We start from the raw sequence: 18,627 nt of genomic DNA, 5'->3' as shown, positions 1-18,627 counted from the left end.
GGAGGAAGGCCCTGTCTCCCTGAGTCACTGAGCTGAAGCCCATGTCCACACTAGCTGCAGGGGATGTAGAAATACAGACGAGAGTCCTCAGGTGTCTCAGGCATGCTGGTCACATATCCTTATCCATCTTTACCTGGGATTAAGCTCTCTGTTTATTACAGGTATAGGGTGAGCCAAGGATGCCAGCACAGTAGGGAGTTGGGGCTCCTGAGCTGGTTTCCCTTTGCCTGGGACATCCATCCCTTCCTCTGGGCTCCTATTTCATGCCACAAAGAATGATAGAACCATAGAACGTCCTCAGCTGAAGGGACCCACAAGGACTGAAGAATCACAGAATCATTAAGGTTGGAAAATACCTCTAAGGTCATGGAGTCCAAGTCCTAGCCCTGCATAGGATACCCCAACAGTCCCACCCTATACATCCCTGAGAGCATTTTCCAAATGTTCCTGGAGCTATGGTAGCCTCAGGGCTGTGCCCATTCCCTGGGGAGCCTGGGCAGTGCCCAACACCCTCTGGGGGAAGAACCTTTCCCTGATATCCAGGCTAAACTTCCACTGACACAGCTTCATGATGTTGCCTTACGTTCTGTCACTGAGCAGCAGAGAGGAGAGATCAGCACCTGCCTGATCTCACAGGTTAACTTGGTCCCTTGCTGCTGTGGCCCCATCACAGTGATGACACAGACTGTAATCATGAAAAAGTGGCATTAAATTGTGGGGAACTTATTGCTGCCCCACAGCAAAACCTGTTCCTGCATCTGGTGGATCGTCTGGTTATTCCAGGTTACAATGCCATTTTCATATTTGGTCATGCTGACGGGATCTGTCCCTCCCGCTATCAAAGCAGTTCCCCAAAAATTCACAGCGTGCCTCTGGCCCTGGGAATGGTCAAGGCAGGATGAACATATGCAGCACTGTGGAGGTCAACAGAGGTGACAGAGCTGAGATGCTGGCAGGCAAACAGATGGCAAGCAGCGTGGCAGGCAAACAGGTGACAGCATGGCAGGTAGAGATGTGGCAGAGTGGTAGCATGGCAAGGCAACCAGGCTGTGCTGGGCTGGCTCCCCATGCAGCTGCTTGCTCATTGAACCTGCTCATTTGGGCAGATTGTATGCTTTACAACGTGAGTCCTGCACAGGTGACATCTGTTCTTGCCTTTCTTTGATGGTGCCCAAAATCCACATCCCTGTTTCCTCAGACAAACAAGGCTGCTCTCACCTCCTGCCATTGGAGCAAATGGCCTACTTTGTCTTCTATGGCAGAGAAAACCCTCCCTACCCTTCACTTGCTCTTTCACACTGAAATTTCTTGTGCCTGGAGCTCAGGCACTGCCCACCTGGGGCAGCCACCTCAGTGCAGACACCTGCTCCTCCCCAGGGACGTGGCTGGGGCTGCCCACACACCATGGGCAGAGGCACTGCCACCTTCAGTGCCCTGCTCTCTAGCCTGTGGTGCCTTGACGGGACTACATGGGAAAGGAGAAATTACATGAGCACCCCTCCCTTACCCACCCCGCCCTTACTGGGGCAGCAGCTGGCAGTGCCTGATCCTGGCTGGGCTGAGCTCAGACATCTGTGCTCCCCACCTGAACAATACTGCCACAGGGTATTTGGGTATTTCGCTGGCTGAAATATGTGTGGCCTGGCTGACATTTCCCTGGGAATGGGAGTATTTCCACCTGAGCATGTCCAAACTTTTGGTGCCTTCCTGTTTGCACTGGAGGTTGAGTATCCTGGGACATCAGTGATTTCCTGGGCTTGGCACAGGCTCCCTCAGACCTCAGCTCACACCTCCTACCCCATTGGGGCTGGAAAGAGGGTGGCAAAAGTGACCCCATGAAGAGGAGAAACAGTCCCCCCTGGGGAGGGAAGAGATACCAGCCCCCCTTTCAAAGCCACCCATGGACCATCTGGGAATAGGATGGCCAAGTCTGCACAAGACCAGGAATGGAGGACACTCATATCTCCCAGGGTGGGTCCCACCACACCAAGGACCACCTGCCAGATAGGAACTCGCTCCAAAGTCTCCAAAACCAAAAGAAGGATGAGGAGGAAGGGGACCATCCCTACTCCTACAAGGCACCCACCAACCCTATTTCTGCTCCCTACCATCCAGAAAAGAGATTTTTTTGTTTCTTTTCATTCTCTGAAGACCTCATTGCTTGTCCATCTAAAGGTGAAGCGGGAGGTTTGAGAAAGGGATTAAGTGCAGTCCAGAAAAGATTTCTCTGTGGTAATCCCTGAAGCAGTTGCACGGTAGAGAATGGCAGATGAGTGCCTCAGAACATGAGGTGGGCAGCATGAAGAGTCAAGAATAGGCAGGTATTTTTCCCACAGAAACTTGAGAAGAGTCAGCCTGGGAAGGCAGAAAGGCAGTGGAAATGATGCTGTGCTGAGCCTCAGGGACAAGACTGTGGTTTCCTGTGGCATAATCAGGAGCAAAGAGGAATATTTTTTTTCACATAAATTAATATATTAATGTCTTGGAGTAGATTGACACGGATTTTCCAAGATTAAGTGTTTAATAAATTGAAGTGAGGAGGTAAACCCCTCCAAACAGAATCACAGATTGAACACAGCAGTCCTGCTGAGAATGCCTGCTCCACACTGATGGACACTGCCAGGGTGAGAGTGACTCTCTGTGCCCTTATTTAGCCATTTTCTTCCCCACACTCTGCTGCCAGTCACTGCTTTGGGGACAGCACTGGAGCTCATTCCCTGTGGGACCCCCAGCAGCAGAACCTGCACAATGGAGTGGGGCATCAGGGCTGGGGGATCCTGCACCACAAGCCCTGGGCAAAACTTAGCCCCATGAGAACTTCTGCACCCCAGTAGCACAGTGAGGGGCAGGAAGCTCTGCAGAAGGTTCAGCGCTGATGCAATGTGTGCTGTGCACGGGTCAGCTGTGAGCAGCAGAAAAGGTCCTTGCTTCAAAAACCATTGGGAAGCCAGAGAGGCATGAGGAGCTTCAGCTCACACCCTCAGCATGAGGATGTGACCCTCAGCCTGCAACCCAGATGCTCTAGGAGCCATGTCCTCCTGCCTTCTCTCCTTGTTTATTATTTTGTTGACTGTTGTATCCCACTGTGTAAGCAAGCTGCAAATGTCCTTCTCAGAGGAAGGAACCCAACCTCCTTTGGCTCGCTGCTCCCTATGCAAATGTATCACATCACTCTTGTGACCATATTGAAAACAGCCTCAATATGCATCTGGGCTCCTCAGGGCTGTCATGAAATTCTTGTGATGATTAAAAGCAGGAACACAGCCACAGTTGTTAATCACTGTAGATGAGAAGTTCTTGGAGCTTTTCTGTATCTCAGGATGTTCCCACATCCCACTGAACCCATCTAAGGACTAAGCCCCAGGGTGGGGGCAGGATGGAGTTGAGCCTGGGGTCAAGGACCATGACGGGAGGGGTAGATGGGGCTGATCCCAGGGATCCATAGGCTGCGCCCAGGGAGAAGGGACAGAACGAGGCTGAGCCGTCGCGGAAACAGTGATGTTCAACGTCCAAAGCTGATTCTGGGGCCGGGGCGGTGCCTGAGGGGCCGGGCTGAGGCTGATCCCGGCCGAAAGCACCGTCCCTGTGGGATGTAGATCGGTCTGGTCCCGGGGCGGAGGTAGCAGGAAGATCTGAGTCCGGGTCCGGGGCAGCCTCAGGACGCGCAGCCCGGGGCCACGGACCCCGGTGTCCCACCCGGGTGACTCAGCTGGGAGAGGCGGGGAGGAGGAGGCGGAGGAGGAGGAACGGCAGGAGCCGCCGCTGCCTAGCCGCTCACCTGCCCGGCTCCGCCATGGCCCGCCGCCTCGCTGTCCTGCTCCTGCTCCTGGCCTTCGGCTGCCTGCTGGGCATCCTCCTCCTCCTCCTCGGCTCCGGGGACACACGGGGCCCGCCGGGCTTCAAGGTGAGCGGAGCGGCGCGGGGGCACCGGGAAGATCCTGGGCTGCCGGGGCTGTGGGAGCCACTGTGGGTACCTCGGTGCACGGCATTCCCGGTGTGCGGGATAACCGGTGCGGGAGACATGCCGGCATCAGAGGATCCCCAGCGTCACGGGAGGCGCCGGGGCTGAGGGGCCCCTCGTCTGCGGGGAGGGTCGCAGGGAGCAGCCCCCGCTGGATGCGCAGGGACGGAGCCGTCCCAGCAACGAGACCCGTCGTGTGGCATCTCCCTGCGGGGCCTCCCGGCTGCACGACCCTCGGCATCCATCCCTTGTGCCTTAGGACGCGCGCTTTGGGAGGGGAATCTGTTGACCACGCTGAAAGATAGCGGCCCCTGCCAGACCAGAACAGCCGAGTCAGTATCCGCTGCTGTGGCACTGCCTGGGCCAGGGCTCCCCTGCGCACTCCAGTTCTCCCCAGGCTCCACTGCATCGCCTAAGCCAGTGCTGCTGGGTGACAAATGCACTTTCCTTTGAATAGAAGCTGCTTTTTTTTTTTTTTCTTTTACATAGTAAATTCAGATGATGAAGTTCCCGAACAATTACTTGTTGGCCAAGTACTCCTTTTGTAGGCCAAGTCTTTTGTTTTAAAACAGTTCCAGGCTCTTGTACTGAAATATAGTCCATCTAAACCCCCTTTTTCTCATCCCAAGCAATTTACTTGGAAACTTTCTGAGCCAGCCTGCATGCCAGATGTGCTGCTTCCTTCTCTCTGAGTTTGTCAGATGTAATGAAGACTAAGAGCTGGCTTAGCCAAGATCACCCTTTTTTGCTGTTAGTATAACTACCAGTTTATTAACTCCTTCTCTGTGACACCTTTCTTTGCCACCCATTACCACATGCTGGGGCATCTTGGGCAGTGCCCTGAGCTGGTTTCAAAGTGGATTTTATCTCTTGGAACATGGAGGAATTAGATCGGTACCAAGACCCCCATATGTAGCACTTGGATCAGCCTGGAAAGCCTTTCTTCTTTCTGGTTCCAAGATGGACCTTTGATTTTAAACCAAATTAATTTGCAGAAACTATTTTTCTTGAGTTTATTTTTCTTTTCCTTTCTTTGTTTGGGTTTTGTTGTTGTTGTTGCTTTTTCTCTGAGTGGTAGCACCTTCTAGTCTGCAGGCAGTGCTGTGGTTTGGGGCCAAGCATCCCTGAACACCTGACTGGGTCCTTACTCTGCTCCACACAAGGCCTGGCCCAGGGACTCAGGGTTCCTGGACATGCCAAGTGCTGTGAGGTCCAGCATGATGCGTGCACCAATGTGTGCACACCGATGTGTGTCCAACAGTGCCTGTTGCCATGGGGCTGGCACAAGGAAGGTGCTGAGGGGTTGCTTTCACACAAAGCTCAGTGCTGTTGTACTGGTTTGAACAGCAAAACCAGTGAGACTTCAAGTCAGTAATACAATTTTTAATAGGGAAGAGGGAAAAAAAAGAGAAAAAACAAAATACATGCAATAATAAAAATAAAACCACTGACAGAGTCAGAATACAACCTGATACCCTGTCAGTCAGGGTGCTGGTGCAGTTTTCCTCCAAAGGGTCCAGCGATGATGTGGATAAAAACCTGGTTCTTCCTCTGGAATCCAGTGGAAAAAGGCTGCCTTTGGCGTTCTAAACCTCAGTTTTTATCTATGTAGGAAAGGCTTGGCTCGTCCTCCTGGCTGGAGCATCTCCCAATGGGATGATGTAATCTTCTCAGTTATACAGTAGGACTCAATGGCCCATTAACAGAAGATACTTCCCACAGAGATAAGGATGATCACCCTTATCAGTTATGGCCCATCAACAGAAGACATTTCCCACAAAGATAAGGATGATCACCCTTCTCAGATGGTAATAGAATATGCACGTTGTATTGTAAACCAGGACAGCTGTATTGAGAATGCAGAACTTTGTGTTATTTTAACTGAGCCCAAAAGATGCCCACATGGTTTAGAGGTTGGTCCTGCTGTGGGAGACCCTGGGCACATCTTCTGACAGTCTGGACAAGATGTGGTCCTTACTGACTCAGTCCATGTTAGCTGCTGGAGAGTGCTGTTCACTGCAGAGCTACAGCTCCACATCTTCCCTTTCCAGCTCCTTTTCTTGGAATATAGCCATAAAACCATCCTGGATTAGTTATCTTGCTCCTGAGGGACTGATCCTTCCCTCATGGGTTTGCAGTGGAGCTCATGGCCTGACTGCCCTGAGCTGCTGCCTGCCCTTGACAGCGCTTTTCTTTCTTCTTTTGGCAAATGTATCTCTGGCAGTTTCTACATCCTGTGGCTGCTGTGGCTATTGCAGCAGGAAGGAAACCTGTTGCAAGTCACTGCAAACCTGGGTGCCACATGACCTCAGAATCCTTGAGAGAGGCAGAATGGTGGGAGGCCAGGGATGAGCCCCTCATGTGACATGGGGCAGCCTGGAGAGCCTGTGGGATGGGGGCTGGAATCCTGGGCATGGCCATGGGGCACAGTGCCAGGCAGCAACACATGGGGCTTTCTCAATGTCTCCATCTGCCTCTGCCCCTGGGCAGAGCCATACTGATCAAGAGCCCCAAGCCCTACCTGTGGCCTTTGGGAACATGACTGTCCTCTGTGTCCCCTCTGCAGGGGCTTTAGGACTGAGCAGCTCTGACTGGGGATGGGCTGAGTGGTGTTGCATTGGGGAGAGCCCTTGGGACCATGGGTGACCCAGGAGGCAGCAGAGATAGGGCTGGCATTGAAAAACTGTCCCAGTGTGGGACCACAATGGGGACCTCTCTGCGTCCCCTCTGCCTGCAGCATCACCAGGGTCTGGTCAAGGGGTTGTGTTAGAAAAATCTCTGTGCCACCAGGAGATGCTGGTGTTGGGGACTGTCCTGCATGCATGAGGCCCTGCCAAAGCCCTGTAAACCAGCAAGCAAACATGCTGAGGCAGATGAGAGGGGTGATGGGAGCCAGGTGATGGCATGGGGGTGCTCCAGGGCATCCCTTTGTTTCCCCAGCACTCATTTGCAGTGTGCTTGTTAGCAGGCACAGTGCAGCTCAGCTGGCAGAGCTGAGGGCAGCACTTACACTTCAAATCACTATTGGAGTGGGCTTTTATCCTCCCTCCTGGGGTTTCCCACCTGTAGGGCCCCTGGAGCCCACCTGCCCCGTGACTCAGACCCACACGGCAGCACACTGCTCTGGGGAACGCTGTGGCTCCGATGCCCAAGCCCAGGGTCTGGGCAGGGACAGAAGCCAAGGCAGGGACAGGATCTGGGGCCAGGGGCTGGCACCATTGCATACCACTGTAGGTGACCCCATTCATGATTTCTGTGTGAATGCTGGAGGCATGGGGTACCCTCAGGACTGGAGGAGATGCATTCCTTCATCACTGAGAACATACTAGGCTGCCCAAGCCTGCCTCGGTGCCTTCATGCACCATACATGATTCCTACTCCTGCTTACCACTGGCAGGCGAGGACAGCTTCTCCACAGGGACAGGATGCCAAGGCCTGTGCTCCCAGGAGGGGCTGGCACAAGGCTGTGGCTGTGGGGTGAGCTGTGGCAGCAGTTGGCCAGGCACTCTCTGCAGTGGCAGCGCCATCGTGCTGCAGCACCTTACCTCAGCCAGGCCAAGCGCTGCTGCTGCCACTGCCAAGGCTAGGGGACCCATGGGATACGCCTCACCCACCACTCCATGCCTGGTGGCAATGGGCTGGAGGTCCAAGAAAGAGAGACCTCCACCCCGACCCACAGGTGTTGGCAGCAAAGGGCACTAGGATGTGCCTACATGTGACAGCCAGTTCTACGTCTTGCTCCAATGGTGCCACTGTTGTCCCAACATGTTATCTCTGTGTGGGGCTTACCCTGGCTGGGTACAGGTTCCATGCTGCCTCTCACTGCCTGCACTTCCCTGGGCCTCACACACCCATGCACACGCACCTCCTAAATGCATGTATGCACAGACACACGTACCCATGTGCACACACATTGGCAAGCTGATGTTTGTGCACACCTCACCTGTGCACACCCACATGCAAGCACCCCCACATACCTATCTCTACACCTAAATTTGCACACACCTTTGTGTGCCTATGCACACACAAACATGTGCATTCCTGCAGAGTGTACCCCACATGCACACATAAATGCATGCACAACCATGCATATGTGCACATACATGTGTGCACCTCTCTACATGTGCAACTCCCAGGTATGTACCCTCACAAATGCACCCTGCGGTACCAGCTCTCCATGGGGTGGGAAGTGGGGCACAGCTGAGCCAGCCCTGCTGAGGGCAGAAAGAAACTCTGGGAATCAGCCTTCTCCCTGGCACAGGTGCTGGGTCTCCTCCTGCTAACCCCGGAGCCAGCCATGTAGCCATGTCCCTTCCTGCCTGGTGTCTCCATCATCCTCCTCCCAGGCTGACCCCATTCCTGGTGGGTGGCACCAGGTATTCCTGGCACTGCAGGTCATCCTCATTGTCTCATACTCCAGCATCTCTCAGCCCATGCCATACCTATCTCCAACCTTGTCCCGCTCTGTGGACTTCAGCCCTTCCATGGCATCTCCAGGCTACAGACTACTCCCAAGGTCTTGGCTGTGCTCAGCCCTGGGTTTGGGATAATCTGTCAATGCTTTCGCTTTGGGGACAGCCTTGTCACCCTGCTCCTGCTAATGTCACTCCAGGTGATACTTGGGGTAATGCAGTGCCTTGCTAGCAAGAGACATATGCATGTTGGCTACAGGCTGCGTGGGTACACGCACGTGTGGCACCAAGGTGGACAGAGGGGGTCCTCTGGGACTGGACCCTCCTCAGAGTCCCCTGTGCCTGGTCAGTGAGTGCTCATCTGGGGATGCAGGGGTGACCACGGGTGGGCAGGCAAGGCAAAGGTTGCTCTGGCAAGAATGGACTGGGGTGCTATGTGCTGGGCAGAGAGGGTGTTGAGAGTCCTCTAAGCCTGTGCCTTCTAAGGCACTCACCCCAGCACCCAGCCCAGGAAGCTGGGGAGAGGTACTGGGAGAAGTTGTCAGCCTCCTTCCTCCTCTCTGCAGTGTTTGTGAGGAGCTGAAGCCACTACACTGCTCCAGCCTGGCCACAGAGGGAGATTCTCTGCTGGCTTGTAGTTTTTAGCCCAGGCATGAGCAAATTACTGGGCAAGTCTGGGAGGGTCACCCATGTGAGATGGTCCCCTGAGGGAGCAGGAGGTGCCACTGGTGCAGGGCCATGGGTTCATGGTGTAATTTGGGCTACCTATAAGTGGAAACCTCAGGTGTGCCTACCTTTGCCCTGACACTTCTGTTGCCTGAGGTGGTAAAAAACAGGTGGTAGGGACAGGGGTGGCATGGGGCACCGATGGCAGGCAGGGCCGGGGTGGCTTCCAGAGCTGGGCAGAGAGAGGAGCTGCCTACTCCAGCCCTTGGTTCTGTCAAGTCTGGGCAGGGCAGGAGCAGACAAAGACTCATAGGAGGTTTAAGCCTTAGGTGGCTTCACCCCAGAGATGCTCAGTTGAAGTGGTGCTGGATCCTGCATTGCTTTCCCCCCATACTCACAGCCCTGAGGGGGCACAGCAGAGGCCAGCATGGGCAGCCCTGAAACCATGAGCAGCAGGGGTCAGGCAAAGGGGTCCACCCAGGGGTGCTGCAGGCAGCATGTATGGTGTCCCCTTCCTGGGAGCTGGGTAACCTTGTTTGGCAGGAGGAACAGGGTTATTAATAGCCAGAGAATGGCAGAGCCATACAAGGGCAGGAGGGATAAGGGGCCTGGCTGCCCTTCTTTGGCCAAGAATATCCCAAGGAGCCATTTCAGGTGTCCCTCCCTACCACCAGTCCCAGGGACCTGCTAGCATGACTCAGGAGGCAGTCCAGGAGTGATGGTAACCTGCAGTGGGGGAAGAGCCCCCTGAGCTGCACTCAAGGGGGTCCCCTTACCCAAAAAGCCAGAGTCCCTGTGCTGTTCCAAACAGCATCCCAGGATGGCCAGTATCCCACTCCCATTGACATCCCATGCCCTGTTTGGGCAGGTGTGGGCCCAGCAGTGCCAGGCTGGGCTGAGCAAAGCCTGCCTCTGCCAGATGATGCTCCAGAGCTGCTGGACACCAAGAGGGTAGGAGTGGTCGTGCACTGAGCCCCAGTGCCTTCCCTTGGTAAGGGCTGGAGCAGCCAGGGGACCTTCAGCCTCCAGGCTTGACACACTGCTTTTCCCCTGCAGTACGGCATTGTGCTGGACGCTGGGTCCTCCCACACGGCCATGTTCATCTACAAGTGGCCTGCAGACAAGGAGAATGACACCGGGGTGGTCAACGAGCACGGCATGTGTGATGTGGAGGGTAAGGGCTGGCTCTGGTCCAGGGCTGGTGGCTGGTGGTGGTGGCTGTTGCATCTCTGTGGCAGGGCACCATTGTGTGAGTGCCCCTTCCATGCCCAGCTGCCTCCCTCTGAATTCACTGGTGTAGTGACATGTTCTAAAGGGTTCAGCTCTATTCCTAAAATGTCTCCCAACTTCCCCCGAGGCTTGCAGCTATGTGTCCTTGTGGTTTGTCTTTTCCTGGCAGGTATTGAACCACCAGGGAACAATCCAGCTCCCTGCCTAGCCCAGTAAGGAGCCAGGACTGGTTTTTCACTCTCCCTTTATCAACTTTTCCCAGACTTGCAGCCAGCAGGGGATGCAGTGTGGGCAGGGAGATGTGGCTGGACCCTGGATGGCTCCATGCCCACAGGAAACTGCCTTTTGGACAGCCTGAAAGGGGCAAAGCTGCTCACCAGGCATCTTCCCACTGAGCATCATCTGTTCACCAGCAGGGAGCAAAGCTGTTTCCTCCTCACAGGTCCTGGCATCTCCAGCTACAGCTTGAACCCTCCAGCAGCTGGGACAAGCCTGGAGCACTGCCTGAACCAGGCCCTGAGAGATGTGCCCAAGGAGAAGCACGCAGGCACCCCGCTTTACCTAGGTGCCACGGCTGGCATGCGCCTGCTCAAGTGAGTACTCAAGGGGGCCCTGTCAGGCCACTGTGACATGCCAGCTTGCCGCACACAGCAGGGGCAGAGGTGGTGAAGGGTGGCTGAAGTGTTGCCCCTTTGCTGGAACAAAGCTCTTCTCCACCCAGCTGCCCAGTGCTGCGTCCCCTGCAGAAGTGGTCCTGCCTTTCAGAGCAGGATATGATCTGCAGGGCACAGCCAGCACAGCACTAATGGAAAGGGGCTGGTGGTGGGGCAGCACCAGAATAACACTCCCAGACTTTTTGGATGCTAGGAGAAAAATCCTTTGTACCCACTGCCAGCCTGATGGGACACAGTGAGAATAAACGCCCCTCAAAAAGCACACATGGGGAGGAGTAGTGCTCCCCTCACTCAGCCCAGGCAGGATAGATTCCATTGTCCCAGCAGGAGAGAGCACACTTCATTCTTGCTACCTGCCTCCTCCAGCAGAGACAAAGGGAATTAGCTGGTACTTTTTTTGGGACATATCTATTATGGGTACCCAGGCAAGGGCTCACCTCTCTCTTGGGCCCTGCTATGGCAGTGCTGGCCTCCAAGGGGTGTAGGGACAGGGAGGGCTCTGCAGCACTCTCGCACAAGCAAGCCTGTCACTCTGCCCTCTCTCTTGGCCACAGCATTGCGGACCCACAGGTGTCAGATGCTGTCCTCAGAGCTGTAGCAGCCACACTGAAGATGTACCCCTTTGATTTCCGGGGAGCAAAGATCCTGTCAGGGGAAGAGGAAGGGGTCTTTGGCTGGGTTACTGCAAACTATCTCCTGGAGAACTTCATCAAGGTGGGCAGGGGATAGTCACATCCAGTGGGATGGGTGTGGTGGCTGGGCAGCACATCATATACTTATGCCTTCTCTTGTCCTCCTTGGCTCAGCGTGGATGGCTTGGAGAATGGATCCAGCCTCAGAAGAAGACCCTGGGGGCCATGGACTTTGGAGGTGCTTCCACACAGATCACCTTTGAAACCAGGGACACGATTGAAAACCCCAGAAACAAAGTGATGCTGAAACTGTATGGCCAGGCATACAAAGTGTACACACATAGCTTCCTCTGCTATGGGAGGGACCAGGTCCTCAAGAGGCTTCTCTCCAAGCTCCTCCAGGTACAGTGTGTGCTTGATGTGGATGCTGGCTGTCATGACCCCACGGTTGCCCCTTCACTCTGGTGTTTATGCTGTCCCTCAGCCCTGGACCAGCTGCACGCCTTTACCAGCCAACTCAGGTTTTGCCCCCAGCCCTCTCCAGTGATCTCAGGGCTTTCTTTCACCATCTTGATTAGATGATGCAGCCCTTGGCTAGAGCCAAAACACCCCAAGCCATTTTGAGACACTTGACAACTGTGTGTCTTGCTGCTCAAGCTCTGGGGGAGCTGCGGCTATGGCACAGCTCATGCACCTCATGTGTCCCTCCTCTGGCAGGCTGAGAGCTACCAAGCAACTGTCTTCCATCCCTGCTGGCCTATGGGCTACAACAAGAGCTTGTTGCTGAGCAGCATCTATGACAGCCCCTGCACAGAGAAGGAGAGGCCAAGCCTTGCCCTCAACTCCACTGTTACCTTGGTTGGCACTGGGAATGGGAACCTCTGTGCTCTGCATGTCAGCAAGCTCTTTGACTTCACCACCTGCTCCTTCTCCCACTGCTCCTTTGATGGCGTTTTCCAGCCGAAGGTTTCAGGAAACTTCATTGTAAGTCCTGGCATGGGGGAGGTGACCTGGCTGCTGGCTGGGCAGGTTGTCCCCAGCTCCCCAGCATCATGTGGCAGCAAAGTCAGATCCCCAGCTCTGCAGCAGTGGTTGTTGGTGCCCACCACACTGGCCAGAGTGTCTGCAGATGGTGAGAGAGTTTGCTCCCAGCCTGTCCTACAGCTGCTCCTTTCCCTCCATCAGGCCTTCTCTGCCTTCTTCTACACGGTGGACTTCATCCAGACTGTGATGGGAAGACCTGTGCACCTGCCCAGCGACCTGAAGGATGCTGCAGAGACTATCTGTGCCACCAGTTGGAGTGAGGTGGGTTCCCTGGTTATCATGGGAAGTACGGGGCTGCTTCATGTGGGGTATCGCCCAGGCTTTGAGAAAAGCCCTTGGAAGTCATTGGGTTTCCTGGCACCAGTGGATTAGGGGGAAGGCAATTTATGGCTCCTACATGGGACTGGAAGGGGGCTGTGGTGGGTATGGGCAGCCTTGGCCACACAGGTGTAACCACCCTGAGCTTCAGGCCACAAACTTGGGTCATTGCTGGCTTGCCCCTTCTTCTCTTTCCCTCTGTGCATTCCACCCAGCTGCTCCAGAAAGCCCCCAAACTGGAGAAGAGGCTGCCAGATTACTGTGCTGTCAGCACATTTGTGTATTTGCTCACCACCAAAGGCTACAGCTTCAACAACCATTCCTTCCCCAACATTGCCTTCCAGAAGAAGGTAGGTAGCACAAAAATACATCCCCATCCCATGGGATCTCTTTGGAGTTAGGCCAAAGAACCCTGCAGGAGAGATGATCCCACACAGAAAAAGAGCCGAGCAAAATCAAGGAAGATCTCAGTCAACAGGGGCAGGATGGAACTCTCAGTTTTTGGAGGGATATTCTAGGGGATAGAAACAAATGAGCTGAGCTGGCTGTTGGGGTGGTCATGGGGTCAGTCCTTCAGCCCTTCCTTGGCCCTCAAGACACCAGCCATTCCAAGCAATGCTTTGCTGAGGCTTTTTGGGAAGTTACGTCAGGGCAGGATCCCACTTTCGTCTGCACGTGATATGGGATGTGCAAGATCAGGTATGGTCTGAGCATACAAGGTTTTACTCCCTAGGGAATGAGCTCAGTTCAGCACAGGATGGTCACTTCTCTGTCCCTGGGCTGGCTGGACCTGTGGACAAGCAGAGACTTGGGGGGCTGTGGCTCCCCCACGCTCTTCTCCTTTGGGCTGACACTAAGGCTGTCCCTGAGGGGTATGGAACACAAGTCTTATGAGGAGCAGCTGAGGGAGCTAGGGGGGGGGCTCAGCCTGGAGTAAAGGAAACTCAAGGGGGACTTTCTCACTCTCTACAACATTCTGACAGGAGGTTGTAGCCAGGTGTGGGGTTGGTCTCTTCTCCCAGGTAATATGTGGCAGGACAAGAAAATGGCCTCAAGTTGTGCCGGGGGAAGTTTCAGTTAGATTTTAGGAAAAATTCCTTCATGGAAAGTGTGGTCAGGCATTGGAACAGGCTGCCCACAAATGTGGTGGTTACCATCCCTGGAGGGATTTAAAATGCGTGCAGATGTGGCACTTGGGGACATGGTTTAGTGGTGGTCTTGGCAGTGCTGGTGTTACTGGTTGGACTCTGTGATCTTAGATGTCTTTTTCAACTTCAGTGATTCCATGATTCTGAAGTTTCCTGAGGCTGATGCAGCTGGGCTGGCTGGGCAGTGACCATGCCATGCTGTTTCCACAGGCAGGAGAAACCTCCATTGGCTGGGCCCTAGGCTACATGCTGAACCTCACCAACATGATCCCAGCAGAGAAGCCCTCGTTCCACAAAAGCATGTTGTACAACTACTGGGTCATCCTCATCCTCCTCTTTGTGGTCACCACCCTGACATCACTGGTGACTGCTATCTGCCTGCTCCGGTACAGTAAGTCCAGCATAATTTGATGGCATGGACAGGGTGGGCTACGTCTGCAGGATAAGCACCATCCTGCCTGCTGGAGGCTTCACGGTCTGAATGCTTGGGATGTGGCAAGTGCTCAATGTCCCTTTCCAAGGCCTGACATCATCCCAGAAGGAAAGCTGTCCCCATTTGCCCTCCCCTTGCCCTCAAGCTACAGGAAAGGAAGGACAGAAGAGATCACTGGCCCTGTGGAAGGACTTAAATGTTTCCCAGTACTTCTCAGGGATGGACCCTGGAGCAGGCCTTGGAATGGGACATTCAAAGCTAGGACATCTTTTTGCCACCAGAGCTGACCTAAACTGGGCCAATGAGCCCAAGCAACAACAGGATTCATTTTCATGTGTATGTGTATGAATGGAGAATATTACTTACACTAGTCCTTATAGCTGACCTCACTAGCCTGACCCTGGAGCACCAGCCCTGCCTCCTGGGGAGCTCTGGGCATCATCCATGTTGTCCTTCTGGCTGATGCACAAAACCCACTGACCTTCCTGAAAGCAAGGTCTTGGCCTTAGCCATTGGCCTCAGCTTTGGGTAAGGACTTAGCAACATGTGGGAAGATGGCAGCTTCCAGGTCCCACTTCAACAGTCATACATGGTGCCTTTACTATTCCCATGGTTCCTATGCCAGACTTGCCTTTGCCACAACCAGAGACTCCTGCACACCTCGGTTCCTGCAGCTCCATGGTGCACGGCCATGCTGACACAGAGCCGATGGGCTCCCGCACTGTGGGGCTCTGCTCTGCACTGGGAATTGAGCCTGGCATCATCCTGCATGAGGCAGCTGGAAGGATGCATCTTTATTTCCAGTTGAGCAAGATCATGGATGTACAAACATGAAGAAGGCTTGTTTTTCTTCGAGGTTTTTTTTTTAATAATTTGAAATAAACGTTTGTAACCACTCCTATAGCTCAGTGGCTTGTTAGCCAGTTCAGCCTGGCTGTCCCATGGGGGCAGAGCCCCTCAGTCACATCTACAGGTCAGGCTCTGTCTGAAGGTCTCAGCCCTTGCAGCCTGTCCTGTGCTGAGACACTATCACACCTATGTGCACTCTACCAGCCTGGAGACAACCTCAAATATACCAAGGTGGGCTGGAAACCTCACTCCAGACCCACCTGGAGGTGAAGGAGCTCTAGCCAGCCACAGTCACCAAGCTTATGCTTCCTCAGTGCTGGAGGTGCAGTCACCTCAAAGCCAGGAACAGGCAGCTCAAGCTGTCCCTCACTGCCACGGCCCCAAGCAAAACATCCTGCCAGCAGCCTTCACTGCCAGGGCCCAGCGCTGGTGCTCAAGGATGGGAGCAAAGCAGCTCACATTTGCTGCTGCAGTCGCTGGCAGATCAGATGCACCAGGACACACATCACACGGTGTTCAGCAGCTGCATGGGATTGGTCCCAGCCCTCCAGTCCTTTGGGAAGCCTCCCCCTGCCCTGCACATTCCACAAACACAGAGAGGAATGACTGTAGGGAGCTGCAGTTTCTCACTGCCCTCTTTGCTCCTGCTGGCAGCACCAACTCTGCTCTGTGGGTTTGCTCACTTCCCAACACCCTTCTCTGCTCCAGATGAATTCCTGGAATGCCATGCTTAACACACCTGTTCCCTGCAGTACTTTGCTTTCGGTTCTTCCACTGGCTGCTCCCCATCTCTCTGCACAGGGCAAACCTGATTCCAGTTCAGGGGATGCTGTGATCCCCCAAGCCCAGTCTTCTCCCCAAGTTCCCCATCTCCTCAGCACAGGGATGCCCTCCTGTGGTGAGGTTCTGGGCCTGTGGACATATCTCACATGGAGAAGGCACTTCTGGTTCCTGAAGTGGAAATGCTGCTCTAAGAACCCAGGCAGCTCCCAGAATTCAGGCTGGGTTTCCTCTTCTAAGAAATTCAGTTGTAGCTGGATCAGAGCTGGACATACAACAAGAACAGACAACTTACCTAGTCAAGACTTGGAGTCTGACATGGAAAAAACCCACATATCCCAGTGTGTGCATGGGATTTGAAACAGCACCATTACCTTGCCGAGTAGTTATGGATCTTGATGGGCTATTTGGGACTAGCCAGTGACAGGTGAGCACTGCAAAGAGGGGCCCTGAGCACATGGTCACCTCTGTTGCATGGGACGAGGACACCCCAGAGGCCACCCAGCCATGGGACTCAGCTCAGGCCTGTTCAGATAGGTATGAAAAGCCTTGCTGCTGCAGTGGAAAGGACATGGGGACTGGCTGGGCTCAGGAAACAGGTGACACAGCAACAGGTCTGCCCTCATAACTTGGCCCAGACCTGTCTGTGCCTGCAACTGCCTCAGAGCAATATAGCAATCCAGACTGTGACTGCCATCACCACAGAGGGACCAGAGCTCTCTGCTCCAACACTGGCTGCAGAGGTTGACATTCAGGCTGACATTCACCACCTGCTCTGTCCTTCACCTCAACCAGAACGAGTGCCTTCAGCTCTCAACTTTTATTGTACCTGCAGTGCAATTTGCAGAGGCCATAGGCCAGGCAACAGCAATCCATGAGGTTCCTCCACCACACTCTTGCTGCAGGATCAAGTCTTCTGAGCTTTCCATCAGTGTCACCAAGGCACATGGGCGGTGTCGGGCTGGGCAGGCAAGATGGGGTGAAGCAGGACATGAGCACAGCATGCTAAGCGCTGCTGGCTAGTCCACCACATCGCCGTACCTGTTCTTCCTCACCAACGTTGCACTGCCATCCCTGTCCTCTGCACTGGGGAGGTTTTCTGCAACAAGAAAGTACATGTTCCCTGGAGCTCCAATTACCCTGGTGAGTTTGCCAAGAGTGGGCAAAGAACCACAGAGTCTCGGTGAAGCACATAAAGCCTCTTCAAGTTGGCCTAGCTTTGGGAGCTCAAGGTATGTGTGGGAGAGAGCAGCAAGCAGCCATGAGAATTGTCCAGCAGCACCTGTCTTGATGCTCCTCCAGTTTTGCCCACCCTACTGAGCAGCAAATCCCTCCATCCCTTACCTTCTCCTTCCTCTTCCAGTAAATGAGCCTTTTGTGCCAGTTCTTGTGAATACCCAAAGCAGGCAGGGCAGGAGGCAGCAGCAAGTGCACCCAGCCCACACCACCAGCCTCGCTCAGGATCCCACTGAGTGCACAGAGGGACTGGTGGGGGAAGGGAGGGGAGGCAGGCATGAAACCAGGTAAGGAGCTCCACCTGCCATGGGTGCTCTTGCTCCCACCCCTTGGCTGCAGGGTGCCACTAATGAGATTTTGGCAATGACATTGTCACCTTAATTAAAAGACAGGCATAGCAAAGTAATTGTAGCAGGGAAAAATCAGGCACGACAAGCTTAGGGAAAGTAGTTGGAAGATATGACTGTACCTGAGGGCTGAGACACCCCATCAGTCACGGCGAGCTCCTGTGGGGACTTGCCTGTCTCCAGGTAAATCCAGAAGTTGGAGCATTTTTGCGTCTCAGCTCTGGTTACCACGTAACTTCCGAGGGTCCCTGCAGCTGGAGCGGCCGAAGTGCTCCTGAGAATGCCAGCAGCACCTCGACAGGGACAGCACCTACTGCCGCGAACCTTCCTGAGCCACGGGGGCTGGGGCACAGGGAGGTGTCCGGAGCCAGGGACGAACCCCCATATGTTATGGCAAACAGCCCTCTGTACCGCTCGGGCTGGACACTTACCCACAGCCAGCAGCAGGCTCCACTGCGGGCTGTACGGCAGCTTCTGCTGCGCCACCTTTTGCGCCGCAAAGGCGGCCCCGCCGCCTGCCGAGACCAGAGCCGGGGTTACCGGACACGGGCGGGACGTGCCCGCTGCCCCCGGGGAGTGGTCGGGGGATGCTGGGGTGGCTGGACCGACCCTTACCTGCCAGGAAGGTGCCGATGCCCTTCATGAAGGCGTGAGACTGGCAGGCCGCGTACTGCTGCAGCGCCTGCGGGGACGCGTCAGCGTGGGTGAAGCCCGAGGCCCGCCCGGCCCCCTCAGTCCCGGCTCCCCCCGCACCCCCAGGCCTCCCAGCCCGTCCCCTGCGGGGCGCACCGGGTGCTTGGTGGCCACTTCATCCTCCACCCGCCGCACGCCCAGGTTCACCATGGCGGGGACGCCGGCCCGCTCCGGCCCTGGGCAGGAACCACTGCTGCCGCCCGC

General features: G+C 54.9%; 2 protein-coding genes across 6 annotated transcripts; one reads left to right on the top strand and one right to left on the bottom strand.

The window, feature by feature from the left end:
• Positions 1-3,793: 3,793 nt before the first annotated feature.
• ENTPD2 (ectonucleoside triphosphate diphosphohydrolase 2) lies at positions 3,794-15,705 on the top strand. Of its 2 annotated transcripts, none has more exons than XM_062505424.1 (9): positions 3,794-3,904; positions 10,096-10,213; positions 10,712-10,862; positions 11,498-11,657; positions 11,750-11,977; positions 12,293-12,559; positions 12,761-12,880; positions 13,153-13,287; positions 14,296-15,705. In XM_062505424.1, the coding sequence occupies exons 1-9, from the start codon at positions 3,794-3,796 to the stop codon at positions 14,494-14,496; spliced, it is 1,491 nt and encodes a 496-aa protein (XP_062361408.1). In that variant the 3' UTR covers positions 14,497-15,705. The 2 variants fall into 2 exon arrangements, with proteins under 2 accessions (XP_062361408.1, XP_062361409.1); XM_062505425.1 differs by having other exon boundaries at positions 11,750-11,982; positions 12,301-12,559; positions 13,222-13,287.
• On the bottom strand, positions 13,685-18,573 carry TMEM141 (transmembrane protein 141). Of its 4 annotated transcripts, none has more exons than XM_062505426.1 (6): positions 18,520-18,573; positions 18,346-18,412; positions 18,162-18,245; positions 17,853-17,984; positions 17,189-17,246; positions 13,685-13,727 (listed from the first exon to the last, which is right to left on the bottom strand). In XM_062505426.1, the coding sequence occupies exons 1-6, from the start codon at positions 18,571-18,573 to the stop codon at positions 13,685-13,687; spliced, it is 438 nt and encodes a 145-aa protein (XP_062361410.1). The 4 variants fall into 4 exon arrangements, 1 of the variants encoding a protein (XP_062361410.1); XR_009933798.1 differs by lacking the exon at positions 13,685-13,727 and adding an exon at positions 15,882-15,942 and having other exon boundaries at positions 16,977-17,246; XR_009933796.1 differs by lacking the exon at positions 13,685-13,727 and adding an exon at positions 16,233-16,412 and having other exon boundaries at positions 16,977-17,246.
• Between the last annotated feature and the right edge of the window lie 54 nt (positions 18,574-18,627).

This window comes from Cinclus cinclus, chromosome 19, assembly GCF_963662255.1.
Source record: "Cinclus cinclus chromosome 19, bCinCin1.1, whole genome shotgun sequence".
Lineage (NCBI taxonomy): Eukaryota > Metazoa > Chordata > Aves > Passeriformes > Cinclidae > Cinclus > Cinclus cinclus.
This window is presented reverse-complemented; position numbering and strand designations above follow the sequence as displayed.

Bases quoted from the DNA above. Each gene is read 5' to 3' on its own strand.
- ENTPD2 (XM_062505424.1), top strand. From the start codon at position 3,794: ATGGCCCGCCGCCTCGCTGTCCTGCTCCTGCTCCTGGCCTTCGGCTGC. The intron at 10,214-10,711 runs GTAAGGGCTGGC...TCCTCCTCACAG, and splicing joins CGGCATGTGTGATGTGGAGG to GTCCTGGCATCTCCAGCTAC. The intron at 11,978-12,292 runs GTACAGTGTGTG...CTCCTCTGGCAG, and splicing joins TTCTCTCCAAGCTCCTCCAG to GCTGAGAGCTACCAAGCAAC.
- TMEM141 (XM_062505426.1), bottom strand. From the start codon at position 18,573: ATGGTGAACCTGGGCGTGCGGCGGGTGGAGGATGAAGTGGCCACCAAG. The intron at 18,246-18,345 runs GTAAGGGTCGGT...TGGTCTCGGCAG, and splicing joins CATCGGCACCTTCCTGGCAG to GCGGCGGGGCCGCCTTTGCG. The intron at 13,728-17,188 runs GTACGGCGATGT...GCTTGTCCACAG, and splicing joins ACGTTGGTGAGGAAGAACAG to GTCCAGCCAGCCCAGGGACA.